We start from the raw sequence: 19,721 nt of genomic DNA, 5'->3' as shown, positions 1-19,721 counted from the left end.
AAACTACAGATAAGAGATTCTCAGAAATGTAGGTTCATGTTGCTTGCCAGACCTACCCTGAACTTGATAGTGGATCATTGGTAATTAAACAAGACAACTAACCAACAATGCACGGTCACGTCCTCGTCCTCGTTGGTCTTTTTCCGAACTGATTTTGACGGTAGATTAATTGCGGAGGATATAACCCGGAGACGCTAACTTGCCCACTATAAACCACATGGACCGCAGTAATGTCAATGCTCGATAAAAACGGCCGCTATGGCTTCGTCTCTCCCGGAGGCCCTCCAAGGACCACGGCCCAAGAACCATGGCATCATCGCATCAGCAGATCAGACGAATCCACACGGAAGACGGATCATGCACGTGTCGTCTCTTGTTCCTGACTAAACCAAGAATCGGACAAATTACCAAAGTTCGCAGGAGAAATAGATCACAAAAAGGGGCCGTCAGGGGTTATACCCTTGTCGTAGATCATTGATGCGACACCAACACCATCACCCCCTGCATCGCCACGAGCGGGCAACGGATCAACTTTAGATGGCTGATGCAACACCATGCGGCTCATTAACCTTGTTTCGCCCCCAGCGCCGTTGGACGGAAACCACGCGAGTCCTTAGCAAGTAACGGATGTACGGAGTTGAGCTGTACAGAGCCACCCTTCTCCGGTGCTATTCCCTTCGCAGTTACGATTCTTTTATGCGATGTGGTGAATGTTACTTTGACGATGGGTTCAAGCGGTTGAAGATTGCGCCGAATTGCAACATCTTCGCTGCAGATCCAAGCAAGGTAATATCTATAATGCCTTGGCTATAGCTGTTATTGGTTCTGGAAGTTGTTATTTCTGGAATTTTGCAACGCTCCTTGATACAGGTTGCACTGCATATGCCTGCAATCAGATGTTCGTAGCCTCGGCATATGGGCACTGCCGACGTCGACAGAGGAGTTATCTACATGGGTCTCTCGGTTTGCTCGCGGGATATCCATCAGTTAAATACCCAAGACATGTCTACACTTTCTTTTTCCGGTCATCAGTCGATCTCTGACCAGTCATTCCTTCATTAGTCCTTCTTTGACGACTAGACCTATCGCATTACAGGGAAACCACTCCTTTAGTTCCCTTGTCTAATTTTTGTTATCTCGATCTTGATTAATTAATTAATTCACCATGAGACAATCTTTCCTCACTGGCCTTCTGGCCGCCCCCCTGTCTGCCTACGCAGTCGCCCTCACTGGCTACGAGTACATCGTTGTCGGCTCTGGTGCCGGCGGTGGTCCTCTGGCCGCTCGCCTGGCCATGGCTGGCCACAAGACCCTCCTCATCGAGGCTGGTGATGACTACGCCACCACCAACTACACCGTCCCTGCCTACTCGGCCAACGCTTCCGAGGACCCCGAGATCTCTTGGAACTTCTTCGTCAAGCACTACGCCGACGATGAGCGACAGGCTCGTGACTTCAAGACCACCTACGATACTCCCGACGGAGAGTACACTGGTCTCAACCCTCCCGCTGATGCCAAGCTCAAGGGTACTCTGTACCCTCGTACTCAGGCACTCGGTGGCTGCACTGCTCACAACGCTCTGATCGCTGTGTACCCCCACCAGTCTGACTTTGAGTACATTGCCACTCTCACTGGCGATGACTCTTGGTCCGCCAAGAACATGCGAAAGTACTTCGTCAAGGCCGAGGACAACAACCACCTTCTTCCTCTTCAGCCTGGCCACGGTTACGATGGCTGGTTGAGCACCGAGACTGCCCCTCTCAGCATCCCTCTCGGCGATGCTCAGCTCATGAGCCTCCTCGTCGGCGGTGCCACTGCTCTCTCCGAGGTTACCGGTGAGCTCCTCACCATGGAAACCCTCATTGCTGGCGATGCCAACGCCGACACTCTTGCCCGTGACCAGAAGCCCGGTTACTACCAGATCCCTCTCTCCACCAAGTCCGCCAGCCGTGTTGGACCCCGTGAGTTCATCCTCTCTGTCCGCGATGCCAAGTTCGACAACGGCACCAAGCGCTACCCTCTCGATGTCCGCACCAACGCCTACGTCACCAAGGTTCTCTTTGACGAGTCTGAGAAGACTCCCCGTGCTACTGGTGTTGAGTTCCTCGACGGCAAGCACCTCTACAGCGCCAGCCCTCTCTCCACCGGTGCTGCTGGTGTTGCCGGTAACGCTACTGCTTCTCGTGAGGTCATCGTCGCTGGTGGTGTCTACAACACTCCTCAGATCCTCAAGCTCAGCGGTATTGGACCTGCCGATGAGCTGAAGAAGTTTGATATCCCCGTTGTTGTCGATCTCCCTGGTGTCGGAACCAACCTCCAGGACCACTACGAGATCAGCGTCCAGGGCAACACTCCTGAGAACTTCACTGCTTTCGATGGTTGCACTTTCAGCCTCTACACTGATGAGGACCCTTGCCTTGACCGCTGGAGGCAGCCTGTCCTCGGCGACCACGGCATCTACTCTTCTTCCGGTCTCGCCGCCACCATGTTCTACAAGTCCACCACCGCCGAGCAGAACAACTTTGACATCTTCGCTTTCGGTGGACCCGTCAACTTCCGAGGTTACTTCCCCAAGTACGCTGTCAACGCTACCATCGACCACGACTTTTTCTCCTGGGCCATCCTCAAGGCTCACCCCCGCAACACCGCCGGCAACGTCCTCCTCCGCTCCGCTGACCCTCTCGACACCCCCGCCATCACCTTCAACTACTTCGACACTGGCAACGGTGACTCTGACAAGGATCTCCAGGCCATGTACGAGGCCGTTGAGCTCGCCCGCAAGGCTTTCGCCAGCCAGCCCGTCAAGACCCAGGAGACTCTCCCCGGTGACCACGTCAAGACCCAGGAGGATGTTGAGACTTACATCAAGGACAACACCTGGGGTCACCACGCTTCATCCACCTGCCCCATTGGTGCTGATGATGACAAGATGGCTGTTCTTGACTCCAAGTTCCGCGTTCGCGGTGTCGCCGGTCTCCGTGTCGTTGACGCTTCAGTGTACCCCCGCATTCCCGGTACCTTCACTGCTGTGTCTACTTACATGGTGGCTGAGAAGGCTGCTGACATCATGCTCGCTGAGCTTGAGGAGTAAGGCAGTGGCAGATAAGATAGATGTGATGAAGATTCATGTAGTATAATGCAAGATCCAATTTGATACCAATATGTCTAGTTTCGTCCGCGATGTTTGATAGTGATAGTGACGATATGCTTGAAGTGAGTAGGGAATCTCAGTAGCCAATATTTACTACACAGATGATAGAGCTAGTCCCAGTCTATCGGGACAGTCCTCGGATCAGGGAAACATGAGCGTATGACGAGAAGTTGATCTATTAATTCTAATGCAGAGAATCTAAGCAAAGCCCAGGTTGAGTGTATAGTTCAAAGGCGTCACACCAGTGATATACACATGACTTCCCTGCAACGTCAAGTTACCTCCATGCCAGCTATACTGCTCTCCAGCATCATTCTGGATCACTCCCATGCCATTTCCAGGCCCGAAAGTAATCTTGTCATCTCCCATAGTATACTCTCCCTTTCCTTCCGCAAGGCGATAAATAGTGGTATTATCGCTATCAACAAATTCCTCCACTCCCTTGAACTTTCCACCCTCTCGGAAGGTAAGTTCAAAAGTGAGCTCTACATCATCCTCACCAGTGACCTGGAAGTTGAGATCGTAGCCAGCCTTGGTAGGGCTGATCTCAACTTCTGTCTTGAGACGGCGCATGCTAGTAGGACGGTTCTCAAAGTCGGCCATGGCGTAGAAGCGACCGTCTACGGAACGTGATAGTTTGTATGTACCATTCTCATCACGGCGTTCAGATGGCATAGGGAGATAATATGGAACCTCGATCTCGCTTCCCAGGTTAATGACGCCATCATCAGACACATTGACCCCGTTAGATCGGAAATGACCCATGCTGAAGAAATTGGGGCTGAGACGAATGGCGTCAAGAACAGCCTTTCCGTTCCACGCACGGAACATGGTTGGGTTGGTGGAAAGACCTGAACCCATGCGGTTGTAGAATTCGGCTTTTTTACCGTCGATATACCAGTCTGAACCACCGAAAGCGGAGACTGTCAGGTTTCCACGTCGGGCACGTACAAGGCCAGCTGAAGTGTAGTGCTTCTCAAAATCGACAAACGGGTCTTCTGGGTCAGGTAGTTGGGCGCCGAGTTCAGGACGCTCCATAATGTTGGCCAGGAAATCGCCCAATTGAGGACCGACAAGTTCTTCGATCAGACGAGCCATGGCAGCAAAGCGGCCGTTGTTGTCAAGGATAGCGAGCTCGCGGAATTGAGGGTAGAAGTTACCCATGTTGACCACAGGAGGCTGAGCTTGGTCTTGGCGACGGCTCTGGATCACTTCCATTTCGCCATTAGGTTCCGCATGTTCGATCGCGAGTTCAAGGTTCATGCGGACGTAATCGATGAGGTCCGTGTAGTTGAGCTCGTGAGCAACAGTCAAAAGTGAAGGGTTCGACACAGCCGAGTAATAATTTGGACTGCGTTCAGAGTAAATGCCATCAGCGTCGATGTCGATTCCTTCCGCAAGCCACTCATCAATTCTCTTGATATAGCTCTCATTCTCGGTGATGGTAGAAATACGCGCTAGGGCGCTACAAATCTTCCATCTGTGGTTGGGCGTGTGAATACCGCCTTTGGCGAGACCAGGTCCAGCTTTGACGAGAAGACCACGAATGACATCTGCAAAAGGCTGCGACGCTTTGTGATCATCTTTTTCGAGAATACGCACCATGATACCAAAGTCCTCGATCAGAAAACCAGTATCAGGTGGTGAATGGCGATTGCCGACGGTGTAAGTACCATCGTCATGCTGGACTTTCTGAAGGACTTCTAGCATCTCCTCGATATGAGGAACAAGAGTCTCATTATGGAAATACGTCGAGTTTGGCCATAGGAACGGCACAACCAATTGACGGACAGCGCGGGTAAGAGATCTCGGTGAGCCGGTTAGAGATTCATTCTTGTTGTCGAGAACACCTTGGACTTGTGAGTCGGCGGATTTAGTGAGGAGTTTTAGACTGGCATAGTCACGAGGAGCTTCCGAAGAGGCAGTGGCGGTAGCAGAGAGAAAAGCTACGCCGAATGCCTTGATGGCGACAGAGATGCGAAGGAGATGCATGTTGGAGTGCCCTGCCAACTATCTGACGCAGAACTGGAATGACTTTGACAGTTTATATAACACTATTTTCGCTGCCAAGCCCTCGGTTCGGCGCATGGTACACCGACAGACATGGTCTACGGTAAACATCGCCAGTTTCGCCGGTAGTTTACTGTCAAATATTCCCCCAATTCACTGGAAGTCTTTCCCCGCGGGGTACCTAGTCTCTCTAAACACCTTCTTTATTCAGGCTAGGCTGTGGGGCGACTATCATCACAGCCTCATGGATTATCAAGCTTAATATTAAGAAAACAGGCTTGGCTTGGACTAACCAGGTTCCCCGCGAGCACTAACAATGTCGGTCTTCTCGCCGAAATGAACGATAATAAACAAAGCGACATTCTCTAGTCGCTTCTCGTCTTGTTCTTCTTTCCCCCAAAAGCCTCTTTCACGATCCTATTCTGTCGTATAATCTCATCCCTTGCTCCATCCCATGTACTTCTCATCCCCGTCTCAAAGAACCGAAACATATGCGCTGTCTCAACACCGTGATTCATGAGATTGTACATCTTTCGATCCTTCCACCAAAACTTCCATCCCGCCCATCCCCAACCTAGATTCTCCATTCCAGTCCCAGCTTGTTTATGCATCCATGGTTGAAATTCGTACTGCTTCACCATGCTCAGATCTACAGTTGGTTCTCTCGCCCAGTTCGATGCCAACCATTCGTGATGATGATCGACCCATTGTTCCATCTCTTGGTGTGAGGGTAGATTGCTTACTCCACGCCATATGTTGGAAATAGCCATGTTCATGACGTCGCTGAATGAGAAGCCATTATTTTTGCCATAAGCAGAGAAACAGAGCATTACGCAGCTGTCGGCGTATTTCGGCGGGAAGACGTTCATGTAGAGACGATGAATAGACGGACCCCCGTAGTTTGGCAACTTTGGAATACTCTTTTCGACGAATGGTGCCGGTGAAAAGTCGCATTGATAGCCTGTGGTGAAGATAACGCTATCAACATCATCAATTATCGTTCCATCCTCAAACTCGATTGACTTTCCACCTGTAAATCGCTTGATTCCATGTAGACTGGTAACACTCCCATCTTTCAGAAGTGGCAGAACATTCTCGATAATTCCAGGCAGACTTAATGTCAGATCCTTGAAGTCTTTGAGGCGCCAGGCTGGGTCTAGCTTCATGCCTGCCATTTGCGATGACAGTAACTTAGCTAATGTGTTGGCCAAGAATCTGTACGTGTTTGGCAAATTCTTTGCGATCCATTGACTTATCACGCGGCGCCTCCAAGAGACCAAGAGATCGGATGGTGTTCCTTTCCGAAACCGTCTGACGACAATTTGCCCGCTTCTGTGGGAGACAAAAACCTTTTTAGCGACGGATACAACTTGAGGGGCGATGTCGTCTGTTGTGGTGGCTAGGCCGAGGATCACCACTGTCTTGTCTTTGAAGGACTCGGGACTATTATCTGGCAGTCAGTGTACGTAATAAGATCTCTCTGTCCGGAAACACAAACCTTCGATATTGCTGTGCGTGCATGAGATCTCCTTTGTAATGATCTTGTCCCGGAAATATCGGCATCTTCTTTAGCGTCTGATAGCCATGGCAAAAAGCAACCTTGTCAAAATGGCGCGTGTCTGTCTGTCCGCTCTCAACATTCTCAACTTGGACGTCCCATCCGTTATCTTCCTTGTTGCGATTTACAACCTTGACGCTCGTATCGAATGTGATGTGTTTCAAGAGACCAAAGTGCTCAGCGTAGCCTTGCATGAATTCTTGAAAGTCTGCCGGGGTCAAATGGACCGGGTATCCTACCAAGGGTTAAAATGACGCGTAACACTTGTCTGGCATTGGTAACTTACTGTCTGGTATTGGATAATCTGTGAATCCACAGGTATACTTGCTAATGTTTGCAGTCGTGCTATCCAAAGCTGACGTCCATCCATGCTTTGCGTCGTACGCCCACAGTCCGCCGACTTGACTTCGTCGTTCGAACAACGTAGCATTAAATCCGTCTTGAAGCAGCTGCTTCAGCATAGTAATGCCGGTCGGACCTTGCAACATATAAGCGAGTCTCCATTTTATTGTTTCAGTTTAATACTGACCGGCACCGATGACGGCGACACTGGCACGACTCATCATGGTTGTGGATGTTGGTTTGCTGACTGGGTCTATAAAAGAATTTCCTGCCGGCAATGGTGGTATTTATAAGACCTGCTGATCTAAATCCTACGGGGTTCCAGAGAGTATCGTTGATTGGCGCACCATAATAAGCGGCAACTTCTCAAGTACGTAATCTCTTAGACGCGCGCAAGACACATAATCAAATGGTTCTAAAATCTTACGTGAGGTAAATCTTGATTACAATTTGCTGGATTTACATCAAAGTGTCTCAAATGACCAGTAGCCGTCATAATTATCCGAGCATCGACGACGTCAACGGCATTCGGACGAGTTTACCGCGTCCTACACCGAGCTGGTAGTAAAAGGAGGACACGGAAACCACCACATGATATACAGTACTAAATGAAATGTTTTAGCGCAGCGAAATGCATGTGAGTTAGGCCTTTTAAGCATAGACCATTTTCAATACTCCGATACCTCTTATTGTAAGAATTCCCGATCTTCCGTTGCTCAACCGAGAAGATCCAAGTTCATCCCAGTACTAAATCAATTACTTGTCGAGACTCACCCTCCCAAGCTGTCTTATCCACGCGTCCAATACCTTGCCGATAAGCGACACCATCTTTCCATTCAATGAACAGGACATTATAGAACTCATACCTCTCTAGCTCTCGACTTTTTAATGCCTCGTGTTCGTCTAGACGAGACCATCCACCCGCGCTCGAATCGATATATCCTTTCGATATTGCAACCAACTCGCACTCAACCTTTTTAGTCAACAGTCGCCACAGGATTGTTCTGGTCTGAACGCGAAGACACCCAACCCAGACTTGCTCGTTGTTGCAGATATTTACCACAGCTTCTCCTTCAAGCATAGAGACAGCTTGTCCATATGGCTCCGGTGTATTATAGAAGAACGCTCTTTCTGTTCGAGTCTTTATCAAAAATGACAGATATTTCTCGATGAAAATATCGTCTTCGTTAGTCACTAGAGGAATCGGGTACTTGAATCTGCGCTGTGGGTCAACTAGATGGTAGAACAGATCTCCGTCTCTTTTCCAGCCCATAGGTAACTCATTGCTCTGGTGATGCGAGCAATCTTTAAACTCATCGAGGTCATTTGAAATGAGTCTCTCACCTGCCTCTTCCTTAACATACCACGAGCAGATTGACTCTGTAACCAATCCATCCAATACACCAGCGGGAGGACGTTTTCGACTCCATCGGGAATTCCACTCTTGCTGATAAGCGACATGCAGTGGTGTATAAGTCCGTCTGCCGCCCTCATCGGACTGTTCAGAAGAGGATCCTGCCAGGTATGCAAAGCCGCTCGCCCAGGGTGAAAGATCTACAGAGATCTTCTGGTCTAGACAAACCATCCATGACCAGCTGGGAACGGACGCTTCGCCTAATTTTGAGTTCCTGGATGCTGGTCCAGCTGATCTCCACAGAAGAGTCACATCGAATGCAACTTCAGGTAGACCAAACAGGAAGCCACCTGGAAAAGAGTGTGCCAGAGCTGTTGTGATACCAGCAAAAGCCGGAAGAATGTCGCTCGAGAATGATAGCTGTCTGCGACTATAGCTGGTTGCCAACTGATGAAACTCTTGCAAATCTGGCCATGGCGAATAACGAAAGCCACGAGCGTTGGGATTATGCGTCCCAAGACAACTTGTCTCCCCGATATCTGCCAATTGCATGCGCTCATGCCATATCGCACAATGACATTCCCAAGTCAACTCATTCTTGTGAAAGAAGAGCGATCTTTGCGAGAACACGAGTTCTTGCAATGTCCATCCTCGCTCGTTCCACGGTGACCACGCTACGAGACCGTAATGATCCATATTTGCCCTTTCTGGCCAGACGTTGTGATACATGGATGGAGAAACATCTTTGATCCCTTTCAGTCCTTCTTCAGCGCTGTGAGCAGCTGTGGCAACGATTGTAAAGTAAGCGTTGCCGTATATAAAAGCCATTTGGCTGATCTGTTCTTGCTTTGTCTCATAATCATCTTGAACAATACAAAGACGATCAACCCAGATGTATTCTTCGCCGACGCGTTGTATTAGCTCCACAGCATGCTGGATTGTAGCAGGAACCTGATCCCACATTTGTTCAAGCGCGTTCATCTGTTGAAATAACTCAAGGTTGCTCAATAACAGTTGCAGATCGTGTCCTGTAGACCTTCCCCAGACGTAGCTGAGAGCGACATATCGACAGCCAGGTTGAAAAGGCACTATGCGCTTTTCGGATACGTGAATCAACCATCGCGGCAAACCTTGTGTTTCATGGGGCAGACGCGCTCTTTGGCAATGATCTCCATGATTTTCGTTGCATGCTCTGATCCATGAGCTGATGGTGTTTAGGTCAATCCACCTTGGTGCTGGTGGAGTAGGGGGTTTGAGGGGTTTGTGGTCATGCCGAAAACGAGGGTACCCTGGGTCTCTTGGGGCAGGCATAACGTGAATAAATAAATATCCTAGCTTCTATCACAAGTTTACTGATCGCTTTCATCACAAACCAACGTGATAGTTGATCAAGTCCATCATTTTCCTTTGTCTTTTGCCAGGGACTGGATGATTTGATGACGTAGACTAGTTCGATTTTAGGGTGAAACAATACAAACTCAGCCACATCGACACGCGATGCTTGTTATGGTCAGTCTCAGCTATCGCTCAAGAGCTGACTGGCTACTAAAGTTCCTCATTCTGAATATACACATCAATTTTTCAATGCGGGATACAAGTTAGGATACTGTCCATTTATTTACTCGAGCTAATAACTATATACAAAATAAGGTACTCTTCTTCATCTCAGCCCATCAACTGCTTCTCACGCCCAACGTGATACTTAGCAAGAAGCTCCAGAAGGAACACCCTGGCACTTGTCAGAGGTCTTACCACCGGTGACCTTGTTGTTGGTCCAGGTCCAGTTCTTGCAGCTAGCGCAAAGAATGTAGATATCGGTACCGCTGGACTTGACAGATCCGGTAACCTTGTTGATGGTGACATCGGTGATGGGAACACCAGCAGTAGGGGTACCAGTGGGAGAGCCGTTCTCGTAATCCTGCTCAATGACAATACCGTACTTGGCAATGTTGCTAAGAGTGATGGAATCGTACTTGACGTCGGAGACGGAACCGGTAGCTCCAGAAACGGTCTTGATGCGAACACCGTTGTCGGAGTTGGAGATGGATGAGTTGAGAATGCGGACGGTCTTGACGTCGTTGTTGGATCGACCTCCAACGGATCCGATGGAAAGACCGTGACCACCACTGCAGTTACCACCAGTGAAGGTGATGTTGGTGCCGGAGTTGATGGCGAGGCAGTCGTCCTGGTTCTTGACGACAGCGCCGGAGATGTAAACACCGGTGGAGGAGCCGACATCGAAAGCGTCAGTGTTGTGTCCACCCTGGGTATCTCCCAGAGAGTTGTCCATGTGGACGTTGTAGACACCGAGGTTGGTGACTCCGTTGATGCTGAAAGCCTGAACGGGAGTGTTGATAACGTTCAAGTTCTTGATGTTGGAGTTCTGGAGAGAATGGGCACTGAAGAACTTGGGCTTGGTCTTGCCACCGTTGCTGCCCTTGCCATCCCACCAGCGCTGACCCTGACAGTCAATGGAGTGGCCATCGGCACCTTCGATGAGAAGGTTGTTTCCAGTGAAGGAGATCAGGGGACCTTCCCAGGTATCATAGCCAAAGGTAGTCTTTCCTTGGAAGATGACCTATATTGTGTGAGAAAGAGTCCATATTTAGAGAACAGAATAACTTACATGAGTGCCATCCTTGAGCTTGGTAAGATCAAGAGTAGTGCCAGCAGGGACGGCAATGTTGTTGAGGATAATGGTAGAGCAGCTACCCTTGCCCTTGATAGCAGAAGCAGCATCAGTAAAGGTGCAGCTGGCACGGGGCTCAACAGTGGGGTGGGCAAAGGCTGAGGCAACCAGGCCGCTGAGAAGGATCATGGAAGAGAACATGATGAGATATGTAGTTGAGAGTAGAAAATATGTACTAAGTGAAGAGATGAATTGTTGGATGAGATAATAGAGTTGACTTAGAGTTGAGGATCTTGGTTCTTTTATCCTTGGCAATACAACATGTAAAAGCTCCGATTACAACGCCTTTGATGCCGTTCAGCCGTGATAAAGGCCCGTGTCAGTGTCCAGAACGTGTTTCCATCAAACGATTACACGGATCGTGCTCCACCATTCTTGGTAATTTCCTGGGGTTGAGATGGAACCGCTAACCCCGATCTATGGCCTGCTCGCCTCTAATTGGTGGATCTGAATTCTCCTCAGCTACTGTCAAGTTTCAGCATCTAGTCCAATTTCGATGAATATCGGATGCACGGCATTCTGATGATACTCTGGGTCTTGTGAGATGGTGAGATTGGGGGTTGAACACTTGTGAATGGTTGCAATGCGAGGAACTTCAAACTGGTAATAGCTTCAAGGCTTTGGGGGAGATGAACGGCATTTAGTTCATTTGTGGAGAAAGTTGGATCAAGGGACGGACTTTCTATACGCGTACTAACTCGGCTGCTAGGAATGTGTTGAATGATCAATCGTCGGGACAGTCGTGGGGGATATGCTGCAAGGGGTAGGACAATGATTCCTCGGCATCAAATAGTCGTCTCAATGGACGTTTTTCGATGTGCTTGAAGTTAACAACGACAAAATAAACCAACTATGCTCTGACTTCAAATCTAAATAGTATACGGGATACTGAATTCAGGCTGTTCAATTGATGGATATATCTAGATATTGGTCTATTTTCTCAACATTGACAATTGTAAAAGCTACCCAGACATAACAAGTAGTTACATATGTACAGCATGAATAATCTCAGGAGCCTACCCTACGACAGAATTGGGGTGGGGTGTTGTTGATGCATAACATTAAAAGTAAATAAGAAAAAAAATAAAAATCAACTAATAACAATGTTCCAATCGTAAAATAACGTCGAGTGAGCACCTGAGCACTTCTTATTATGGAAAGAATCGCATGTGGTGGCTTAATGTTGACTATTTCTGTTCTCATCGACGCGGTTTTGAAAGATTCGAGGCAATCACGTTCGCCCCTTATGTCACGTGACCTCCACCATGCTGGTAGAACCTGGTCAAAACACAAGTCAGAGATGTCGGTAGCAAAAAATCTCAATGGAAAATGGCAATGTGTTATATCATGATCAACTGAATATCGAATTCGTGTTTATAAATGTGTTTTGATCTTCTGTGTTTGAAGCATTCGTCATCCTGTGGACACCATCAGTACGTATTGTTTCCCCTGAAACAGCTGAGAGATGATGTGAAACAATGCCGTAGCCCGGAATGTGGGCGGCTGAGGCTTGGCTTTGGACTAGCACAGATTTATCTCTTCCTGACTGATGATCTGCCAGAAGTTGAAACAAGGTTGTGGTGGCTGTGTTTGTTTCTAGAAATCCTTTTACCACGACTATCGGCTGGTGTATGAATCGTATCAAACCACTTGAATCCTTCTAGATCCTGATGGAAGGTCTGGTATCTACCACCTGTTATGCTTAATTCTCTTAGTGGATGTTTTATGTCTCAACCGGACGCGTTATCTGTATTTTGTAGCGAAATGAGCTGCGAAATAAGCGACAACTTGCCCAACAATAAACAGATCACGACTGAGTACTAAAGAATCTTCATCATCAAGAAAATGGCTCTTCTAAACTACCGACGTTTGACGTCAAACCACGTTGTGACCCTCCATTCCATGCCAAGAAACTAGAAACCAGGGCGCTTACGACACCTCCCAGCGCGTATTAGCCATGGGACCTAACTAGGCCATTCTCAACCCACGATCGACAGAAAATACCATATCTGACTTCCACTGAAGCATCCTCAGAGACATGCTTATCCGATTTTAATGACTAGTATTCTGTCATTAAAAATATGGCGGTTGGACTTTTAACTGCGATAGGATCTCGCAGGATTAAAACTAGGCCAGGGGTTCTACTGATAAACCTTCGCAGGCATGTCGATCCGTTGAATAACTTTAAACTTTGAATCTTGGCGGAGTAAATCTGGCATTTGTTTAAAAGACTGCTATCTTCCCAGTTGGTATCTTTGTAGCCAAAATAGTCTATAATAGTAGGACCATGTTTCGGGATGTTCTCTTAATGAATCTTCCATATGAAGCTGGTGCGGAAGGCTGGGACCATTTTCAAGCTGCTGAAAGAATTGTGTACTGCAGCAAAAGTAGACGCAATTTACACTGCACTATATACGATATAGCTTTACGCTTTAAATATATTGAACTCAGTGCTCCCAGCCCCTCATCGGTCTTAGGTGGCGAGTTCCAGCTGCTTATGTTTCTTTCTCCAGCATAGGTACGTATAATATTAAAAGCATATGGAAAGAAGATATTAGAAGAGATAGACCAACAAGCTAAAACGTGAAATTCAAGTCTCCAAGCCATATTATTAATAGGACGCTACTACATTTTCATATCCAAAAATGCCATCTGTAGGCAATATTCTAAACCCAAACAAATTCCTTTACTTTAAATCGAAAACATCCTCCATTTTCAGGTCGCAATCCTCCCAGTTCTACTCAAGTTAGTCTATAATATCCATTACATCTTGGTAGGAATATCCGCTCATTACGTACCTTCAAAATATCCATAATACGGTTTGCAACTTCGAGTCCACCCAACATCTCAACGGCACCTTCCTTGATTCGCTCTTGAACAAGTCCCATGATAGGATCGCGCCAAAATGCTCCTGAAGCCGTCGTGACGTCCTCGTTAGTAACAGTATCGTCTGTCTCTTGCTCCTTTAAAACATGCAGGAATCGAAGGATATTTGACCATTGAAGAACATGACCCCCGATGGCGAATGTTTGCTCTTTGCGGGAACGAAACACAAAGTGAATGGTTCCTGGCGGGAAATAAACGGTTTGTCCTGCCTTCAACACCACGTAGCGGGCTCTGTGTCCATGATAGGAGTGGTCGTTTCTCCATGCCGCCCAATTGAAGTTCCTATCAGGGGATATATATCCGAATCCAATACGGCCCTCCTGGACTGTGATCCATGTTCCCATTCCGTGGCTATCCATGTGAGAGCCTGTATTATGGCCACCCTCAGACAAGAGAGCCCATTCAGTCACGGCATGCCATTTCTTCATCTTCCTCAAGTCAAGTGACTCTCGCTCCGCTGAGTCATAATTGACGAGCCATTCGCGAACACGCTGGATCAATTGGCAATTTGGACCGGCTAGGAACCTCGGCAGCACCGATGGCGGTAGAGGGTTCGAAAGATTTAGTAAGTTCCACGGCTCATCGTGGGGAATGTTTTTCAAGAATCTTGTCTTAACCTCACGCAAACTTTTTAGTTCGCATGATGCTCCTGTTGTAGGCAATGAGGGAATTTGCACTGATACCTGTCGGTCCAGATTGACAATCCAACCGTTATTAAACAACTGTTGGATGACGCGCGGGGACGGATCCCACAGAAAAGATTGATCACCATCCACAATAATCGGGATGTCGGATGACCCAGTCTCGACGCGACGTTGCGCTTCCTCTGATGATAGCAGGTGGATCTCGATAGGTCCGTTGGCTGGATTTATATTGGGGCTTTGGATACAGGACAGCAAACTACGCAAGCTTTTTACAGTATCATCACCCCACGTGCGACTTTGCTTGCTTCTCTTGGGACGGAGCTGCAACTCCCTGCGGACGTCCTCAAGGAACAGCGCCGCCTCTGAATCATCACCACTCCATTGCGTTGGAAATTGCGTAATTTCGATCGAAAGGCTGTCCTGGATTGGACCGGTTTCAAGCTCGTCATTGCCTTCACCGTTGCCTTCGTCGTTGTCTTCGTCATTGCCTTCATTGGATATATCTGGAGACAATGAAGGGGAGAGAGGCACATCGTTAGTATCCGAGATTGGGGATAGGAGTTCTTCAAAGTGTGACTGGATAGAAGATCTTGTTGATTCGGCTCGAAGAGGTGATAGGGAAGTATGTGAAATACCCTCAGTGTTGTGTACCGGACGGACGTGTTCATGGCCCGATATTTGCTTAGTCTGCTTATCGGGTGCTATTTGCTGTTGTTGACGTTTGGGATTCCTGTCGATATTGTTCTGGGATCCCAAGCTGTCGCTGATCTGCCGTTTACTGGGTATAGATGGTCGGGGAGGGGCTGTAGCAGGGTAATTCGGAAGTGGCACCTCGATTCGGCTGCCCTGCGCGACTAGCAAGCCATACTTGTCCAGGCCGTGCGATTCAAGTTCTTGTCGGTAGACCGGTCGGAATTCGAGTTGATCGATGTTCTCCTTGCGTTTTATCCCGTATGGACTTTTATTAATCCAGCTCTTCAACATATCGAGATCCCAGCATCTGATCTCAGGACCATCCGCGGTGATGCGTTGCTTTCCCACGGCGTGATGCCTGTTTAGGCGGATCTGATTTAGCTTGATCACAGCTTCTTCCCAATTGGGAACCCTCTTGGCCGCCACGGCAAGTTTCTTGCAGAAATGCTTGGTCTGAGCAAACCATTCGTAGTACTGCAGCCGCTCTGTACCCCAGTACCGAGCGGCGGCGCATAGCGACGATCGTTTCTCCTCCCACTGTGCAACATTTTTGCTTGCGATACCGACATAGTACTCCCATTCTGACTCTTGCTTCTCTTTGAGGTGGGGGTCTCTTGTCTTGATAGAGTCGAACTTTCTCTTGTACGACCGGCATTCATCGACCATAAGCCGGTGGCTGATAGCAACATGGCAGACATGTGACTGATGAGCCGCAATCAGTTTATCTCGGATGGAAATACATATCTCGTATCGTTCGTCGTCGTTGGCGCATAATCTTAACCTCTTGCGGAGTGATTCAATATACTAAATATCCTCACTGGAAACAAGATCGGAGTCTGAGATTATAGCCGCCGGGGCGCTGTTGTCTCACGTTAGAATGAGATATTGTGGCTCTTGCAACGAACTTATTTACCTTGGCGCGTCATTTTGTGGTTCACCGAGCATGTTGCGTTGCACGGCAGGTTTCTCGGTGAGTACAGTGAGTATCATCGGATGGTGACGATTATGTTCATGTGTTGCGGATGATATTTCTGTTTCTGTTTTTGTTTCTGTTTCTACGTTGCTAGGGAAAGTGCATCAGTCTCCACCTTTGGCATCCCCTTTTGTCGGCCTGAGAGTGGGGCATTAGCCGCAAACGGATCAGTTTCAACGGCCTAAGGCATCCACTAACGCCCTTACTATCCGGGACACTATGGCTTAGTAGTCCAGCCTTACCACCCGATTCATCCCGCTATTTCATCACGATCGACGAGACAACTCAACTATGATACAGTGAAGTGTGATTTTTAGTACCGGGGTAATCGTAGAATAAAACTGTTTTTATTGAACCGGAGCTACCCTGTAGCACCGTATTCGCAGCTCGTTATACCTAAACGAGCCTCGGATATATGATTGGCAGATCGATCTGACTAAGCTAAGCAGGCTGCCTAATTAGATTTAGTGTGATGCGTAAGCCCAAAAGAGGGGTAAGTGTCGATGGATTCAAAAATTAAAGGGATTGTTCCGTATTGGGATACGCTGTTATTAATGTAAATGTTGAGAACTTTTGTTGCCAATGACTAAATAAACTCTCTCCTCGTCAATCGCCTGAAAATATCAGAAACAGCAACACCCCCTTCTTGACCACCACTTTCCTCTACGATAGCATCAAGTTAGAAGCTCTCGCGGAAGAAATTCAGGCAGATAAACGATATCTTGAACGTGCCACACACATGTTCAAGGATGCGATAACGGCTGCTACGTATTGGCATGCTGAGATGGGCGATATTCTTGCCAGGATGCAAGCCCGAGAGCGGCGCATTGAGGTCAGGAATGGAAAGCAGCAAAGCCGGAAGGTACTTCGAACCACTTCGTCAATGTCACTAATCTTCCATGCTGCCCATCTTTGCCCACTACCTACGAATCTTAGGTAGATAGCTATATATTCTAGGCAGAGCGCAGTTGCCCTTGAAGACCACCCATCCATACGCCCGGACGACATATCCCCCAAGATCCACCTTATCCAAATATCTCACCAGGCAATCAGACTGCCGCACTTGGTCGGTCTCCTGCGGTAATGCGGTAATAGGTCGGAAATAAACAATTGGCAGACAGAGCAGCTAGAGTGGCATTGTGACGACGTGTCTTGGGTAATAATTCGTTTACGCCCTATGTCAACTAGGTAATGTAATATCTCCCGGTGATCTCCAACCACTCTTCTGCCCACTCTAGAAACACAGTCTCCCTCTTCTGAATCGCCCCTACCTCCAACCGTTCGAGATCCATCTTTCTGGCGAAAAACTCTAACCAACTTAGAGCATTCTCCAGGAACTTCATTTCCTTCTTCATGATAGCCAGTGTCCCTTGCGCAAGATTTTGATCCACTTCAGCCATCTCACATCCAAAAGTCACAATCTCGGCAGTCGTACCCAACTGCACGAGATAAACATCCGGCGCCTCGTTGAACAAAGAGATCTCCCTAATCTGCTTCATGTGTTCGCTTTTGAGATCCATCGCTACCCTGCAGGTTTCGGTCCGTATATCGCCAACTGTCTTCTTATTTATCTCTTCTAGGATACTGTGAAGAGAAGTTCGAGATTCTTTTGCTTCAAGAAAGGTCGCAAGAAGAGCTTGTAACTGTGCTTGAAGACGGCATTTGCAGCAAGGTTTCCAAAATTTCCACCATTTCTTGTCGTTCCAGATGCTACTGACGGGGTTGCTCTTCGCTTCATCTAAGAGAAATCGAATTTCTAGGCGACTTTGAGCTAGAGATGGCGAAAGCTCTGATTGAAAGTATGCATTAAAATCATACAACTGATTCACCTTCCTGATAGGAAGTGTAGGGTAGCTGTGGTCTTTCACCATGGCACTCAAAAACTTGATCCCATTGGATTCGATATCCAACGCTGGGCCCCAATCTTCGACATAGCGAAAGGCAGATGGCACATCTTGAGGAACGTATGATAGCGGGATAGCTGGTGTAGGAGCATGGAAGGTCGGTGCGAGAGAAATAGTGAATGCCAACATGGAGCCAAAGAAGCTGGAGAGTGCATCTTTGAACTCTATTGTTGTGCTTTTGAGAAATCTAGCTGCGCTGCCGATGAAGTAGAAGATTATGGTGACAAATATGAGAATTCCCACGAAGAGTAAGAGGGTGAATTGGTGCGACAGGGTCGGGATGATATGGAGTAATGGGTGGTTGTTGAGAATAGGAACCGGTGAATGCTGTACAGTCTCGGTTTTGTCTCCAGGACGCTTGTTTGTAGCAGATGCCGTGTTCCGAGACGCCTGATGCCTTCTCTTAATCTCACGATTGATATCGGCGCGAAGCTTGTCCAAAAGATCTTCGTTAGGTGACATAGTGATGTTGAGCACAGAAAACAGATAGTGTAGTAAAGGGTTAAGGGACTGCGTTTCCTGACAGCCGTCTTATTTTTTTTGATGGAGGCGGTCTGGTTTACCGATGAGTAATCAAAGAACATGCATCAAAGACTCTGTTAGTAGTGAGAAGAAAGGCCGGATGGAGGCGCGACTAAGGGTAAATGATATATGATAAAGTTGTTTATGCCGTGTTATGTAACATGTCATTCCCAGCACTGCCTTTAAAATTCGTTGTTTTGTCACAACTTCTCCAATTCTTCATCATTTAAATTTCGCAATGCAGGAAGGATTCAGATACCACATGCGTGAACGCTCGCCATACGTGTTACCTATGGCCATTCTGACTATCAGCCTCATTCTCGCGTATATTGTCTATCCCCCCCAAAATGGTAACACATGGCTAGAAACTGGGTATCCCACCAAAAAAGTTTGTCACCCTTGCTATATTACCACTTCAACGTACATCTTCGCTAATCCCTTCAGACCGAAGGTTGGCGAATCAGAGTCTGCAAGATTCACCAGGAAATCTTCATCCGAGACCCGTACTTGCCCCCAAAACCACTACACGCCATCCTCAATATCGACGCAACAAAGGAGCCATTCAAGTCATTTGAGCATTCGTCCCACGCCGGCCAACGGAACCACAAAGCTGTGCGACAAATCATTGCTGAGGCACTTCATCAACAGTTGTTGCTCATTTCGCGACGGAGGAACCTGGAACAGAAGGATGGCGCGGGTCAAGAGATGGGGGAGAATTATGAAGACTGGGTGTCACTCATGGAACGTGTTGCGGCGGTTCTGTTGGATGACGATCCGAGAAATAACTATCAGAGACACTTTGTGCCAGCTTTAACGGGTGGTGTTTGGGACTTCATGAGCTCGGAGGCAAGCCTCCTAGAGACAAAACTTGAACAATTAAAGAAACTTTGTGCTTAGGGACTGAATGAACAAAAGCTTTTCTTCAAAGAATACATTGAATCCTTACCGTTCCACTGTATGACGAAAATGGGGACATTAGCGTGATAAGGCTTCTT

At 47.9% G+C, this 19,721-nt stretch overlaps 8 protein-coding genes across 8 annotated transcripts; 2 read left to right on the top strand and 6 right to left on the bottom strand.

Annotated features, from left to right (window-relative positions):
- Positions 1 to 1,165: 1,165 nt before the first annotated feature.
- On the top strand, positions 1,166 to 3,091 carry FGSG_11008 (uncharacterized protein; the record flags this gene model as incomplete). The annotated part of the gene is made up of 1 exon (XM_011327059.1): positions 1,166 to 3,091. The coding sequence occupies one exon, from the start codon at positions 1,166 to 1,168 to the stop codon at positions 3,089 to 3,091; it is 1,926 nt and encodes a 641-aa protein (XP_011325361.1).
- A 258-nt stretch (positions 3,092 to 3,349) lies between these two features.
- Positions 3,350 to 5,143, bottom strand: FGSG_11009 (uncharacterized protein; the record flags this gene model as incomplete). Its single annotated transcript, XM_011327058.1, has 1 exon — positions 3,350 to 5,143. The coding sequence occupies one exon, from the start codon at positions 5,141 to 5,143 to the stop codon at positions 3,350 to 3,352; it is 1,794 nt and encodes a 597-aa protein (XP_011325360.1).
- A 383-nt stretch (positions 5,144 to 5,526) lies between these two features.
- FGSG_13875 (uncharacterized protein) lies at positions 5,527 to 7,285 on the bottom strand (the record flags this gene model as incomplete). Its single annotated transcript, XM_011327057.1, has 4 exons — positions 5,527 to 6,604; positions 6,660 to 6,954; positions 7,006 to 7,197; positions 7,249 to 7,285. 4 exons carry the CDS (start codon positions 7,283 to 7,285, stop codon positions 5,527 to 5,529), a joined length of 1,602 nt encoding a protein of 533 aa, XP_011325359.1.
- Positions 7,286 to 7,797: 512 nt separating this feature from the next.
- FGSG_13874 (uncharacterized protein) lies at positions 7,798 to 9,726 on the bottom strand (the record flags this gene model as incomplete). Its single annotated transcript, XM_011327056.1, has 1 exon — positions 7,798 to 9,726. One exon carries the CDS (start codon positions 9,724 to 9,726, stop codon positions 7,798 to 7,800), a length of 1,929 nt encoding a protein of 642 aa, XP_011325358.1.
- Positions 9,727 to 10,117: 391 nt separating this feature from the next.
- Positions 10,118 to 11,245, bottom strand: FGSG_11011 (endopolygalacturonase 1 precursor; the record flags this gene model as incomplete). Its single annotated transcript, XM_011327055.1, has 2 exons — positions 10,118 to 10,993; positions 11,042 to 11,245. The coding sequence occupies 2 exons, from the start codon at positions 11,243 to 11,245 to the stop codon at positions 10,118 to 10,120; spliced, it is 1,080 nt and encodes a 359-aa protein (XP_011325357.1).
- A 2,545-nt stretch (positions 11,246 to 13,790) lies between these two features.
- On the bottom strand, positions 13,791 to 16,272 carry FGSG_11012 (uncharacterized protein; the record flags this gene model as incomplete). The annotated part of the gene is made up of 3 exons (XM_011327054.1): positions 13,791 to 13,841; positions 13,903 to 16,108; positions 16,241 to 16,272. The coding sequence occupies 3 exons, from the start codon at positions 16,270 to 16,272 to the stop codon at positions 13,791 to 13,793; spliced, it is 2,289 nt and encodes a 762-aa protein (XP_011325356.1).
- A 1,212-nt stretch (positions 16,273 to 17,484) lies between these two features.
- On the bottom strand, positions 17,485 to 17,820 carry FGSG_11013 (uncharacterized protein; the record flags this gene model as incomplete). Its single annotated transcript, XM_011327053.1, has 1 exon — positions 17,485 to 17,820. One exon carries the CDS (start codon positions 17,818 to 17,820, stop codon positions 17,485 to 17,487), a length of 336 nt encoding a protein of 111 aa, XP_011325355.1.
- Positions 17,821 to 19,073: 1,253 nt separating this feature from the next.
- On the top strand, positions 19,074 to 19,623 carry FGSG_11014 (uncharacterized protein; the record flags this gene model as incomplete). The annotated part of the gene is made up of 2 exons (XM_011327052.1): positions 19,074 to 19,076; positions 19,171 to 19,623. The coding sequence occupies 2 exons, from the start codon at positions 19,074 to 19,076 to the stop codon at positions 19,621 to 19,623; spliced, it is 456 nt and encodes a 151-aa protein (XP_011325354.1).
- Positions 19,624 to 19,721: the final 98 nt, after the last annotated feature.

Source organism: Fusarium graminearum, chromosome 3 (assembly GCF_000240135.3).
Source record: "Fusarium graminearum PH-1 chromosome 3, whole genome shotgun sequence".
NCBI classification, from domain to species: domain Eukaryota; kingdom Fungi; phylum Ascomycota; class Sordariomycetes; order Hypocreales; family Nectriaceae; genus Fusarium; species Fusarium graminearum.
This window is presented reverse-complemented; position numbering and strand designations above follow the sequence as displayed.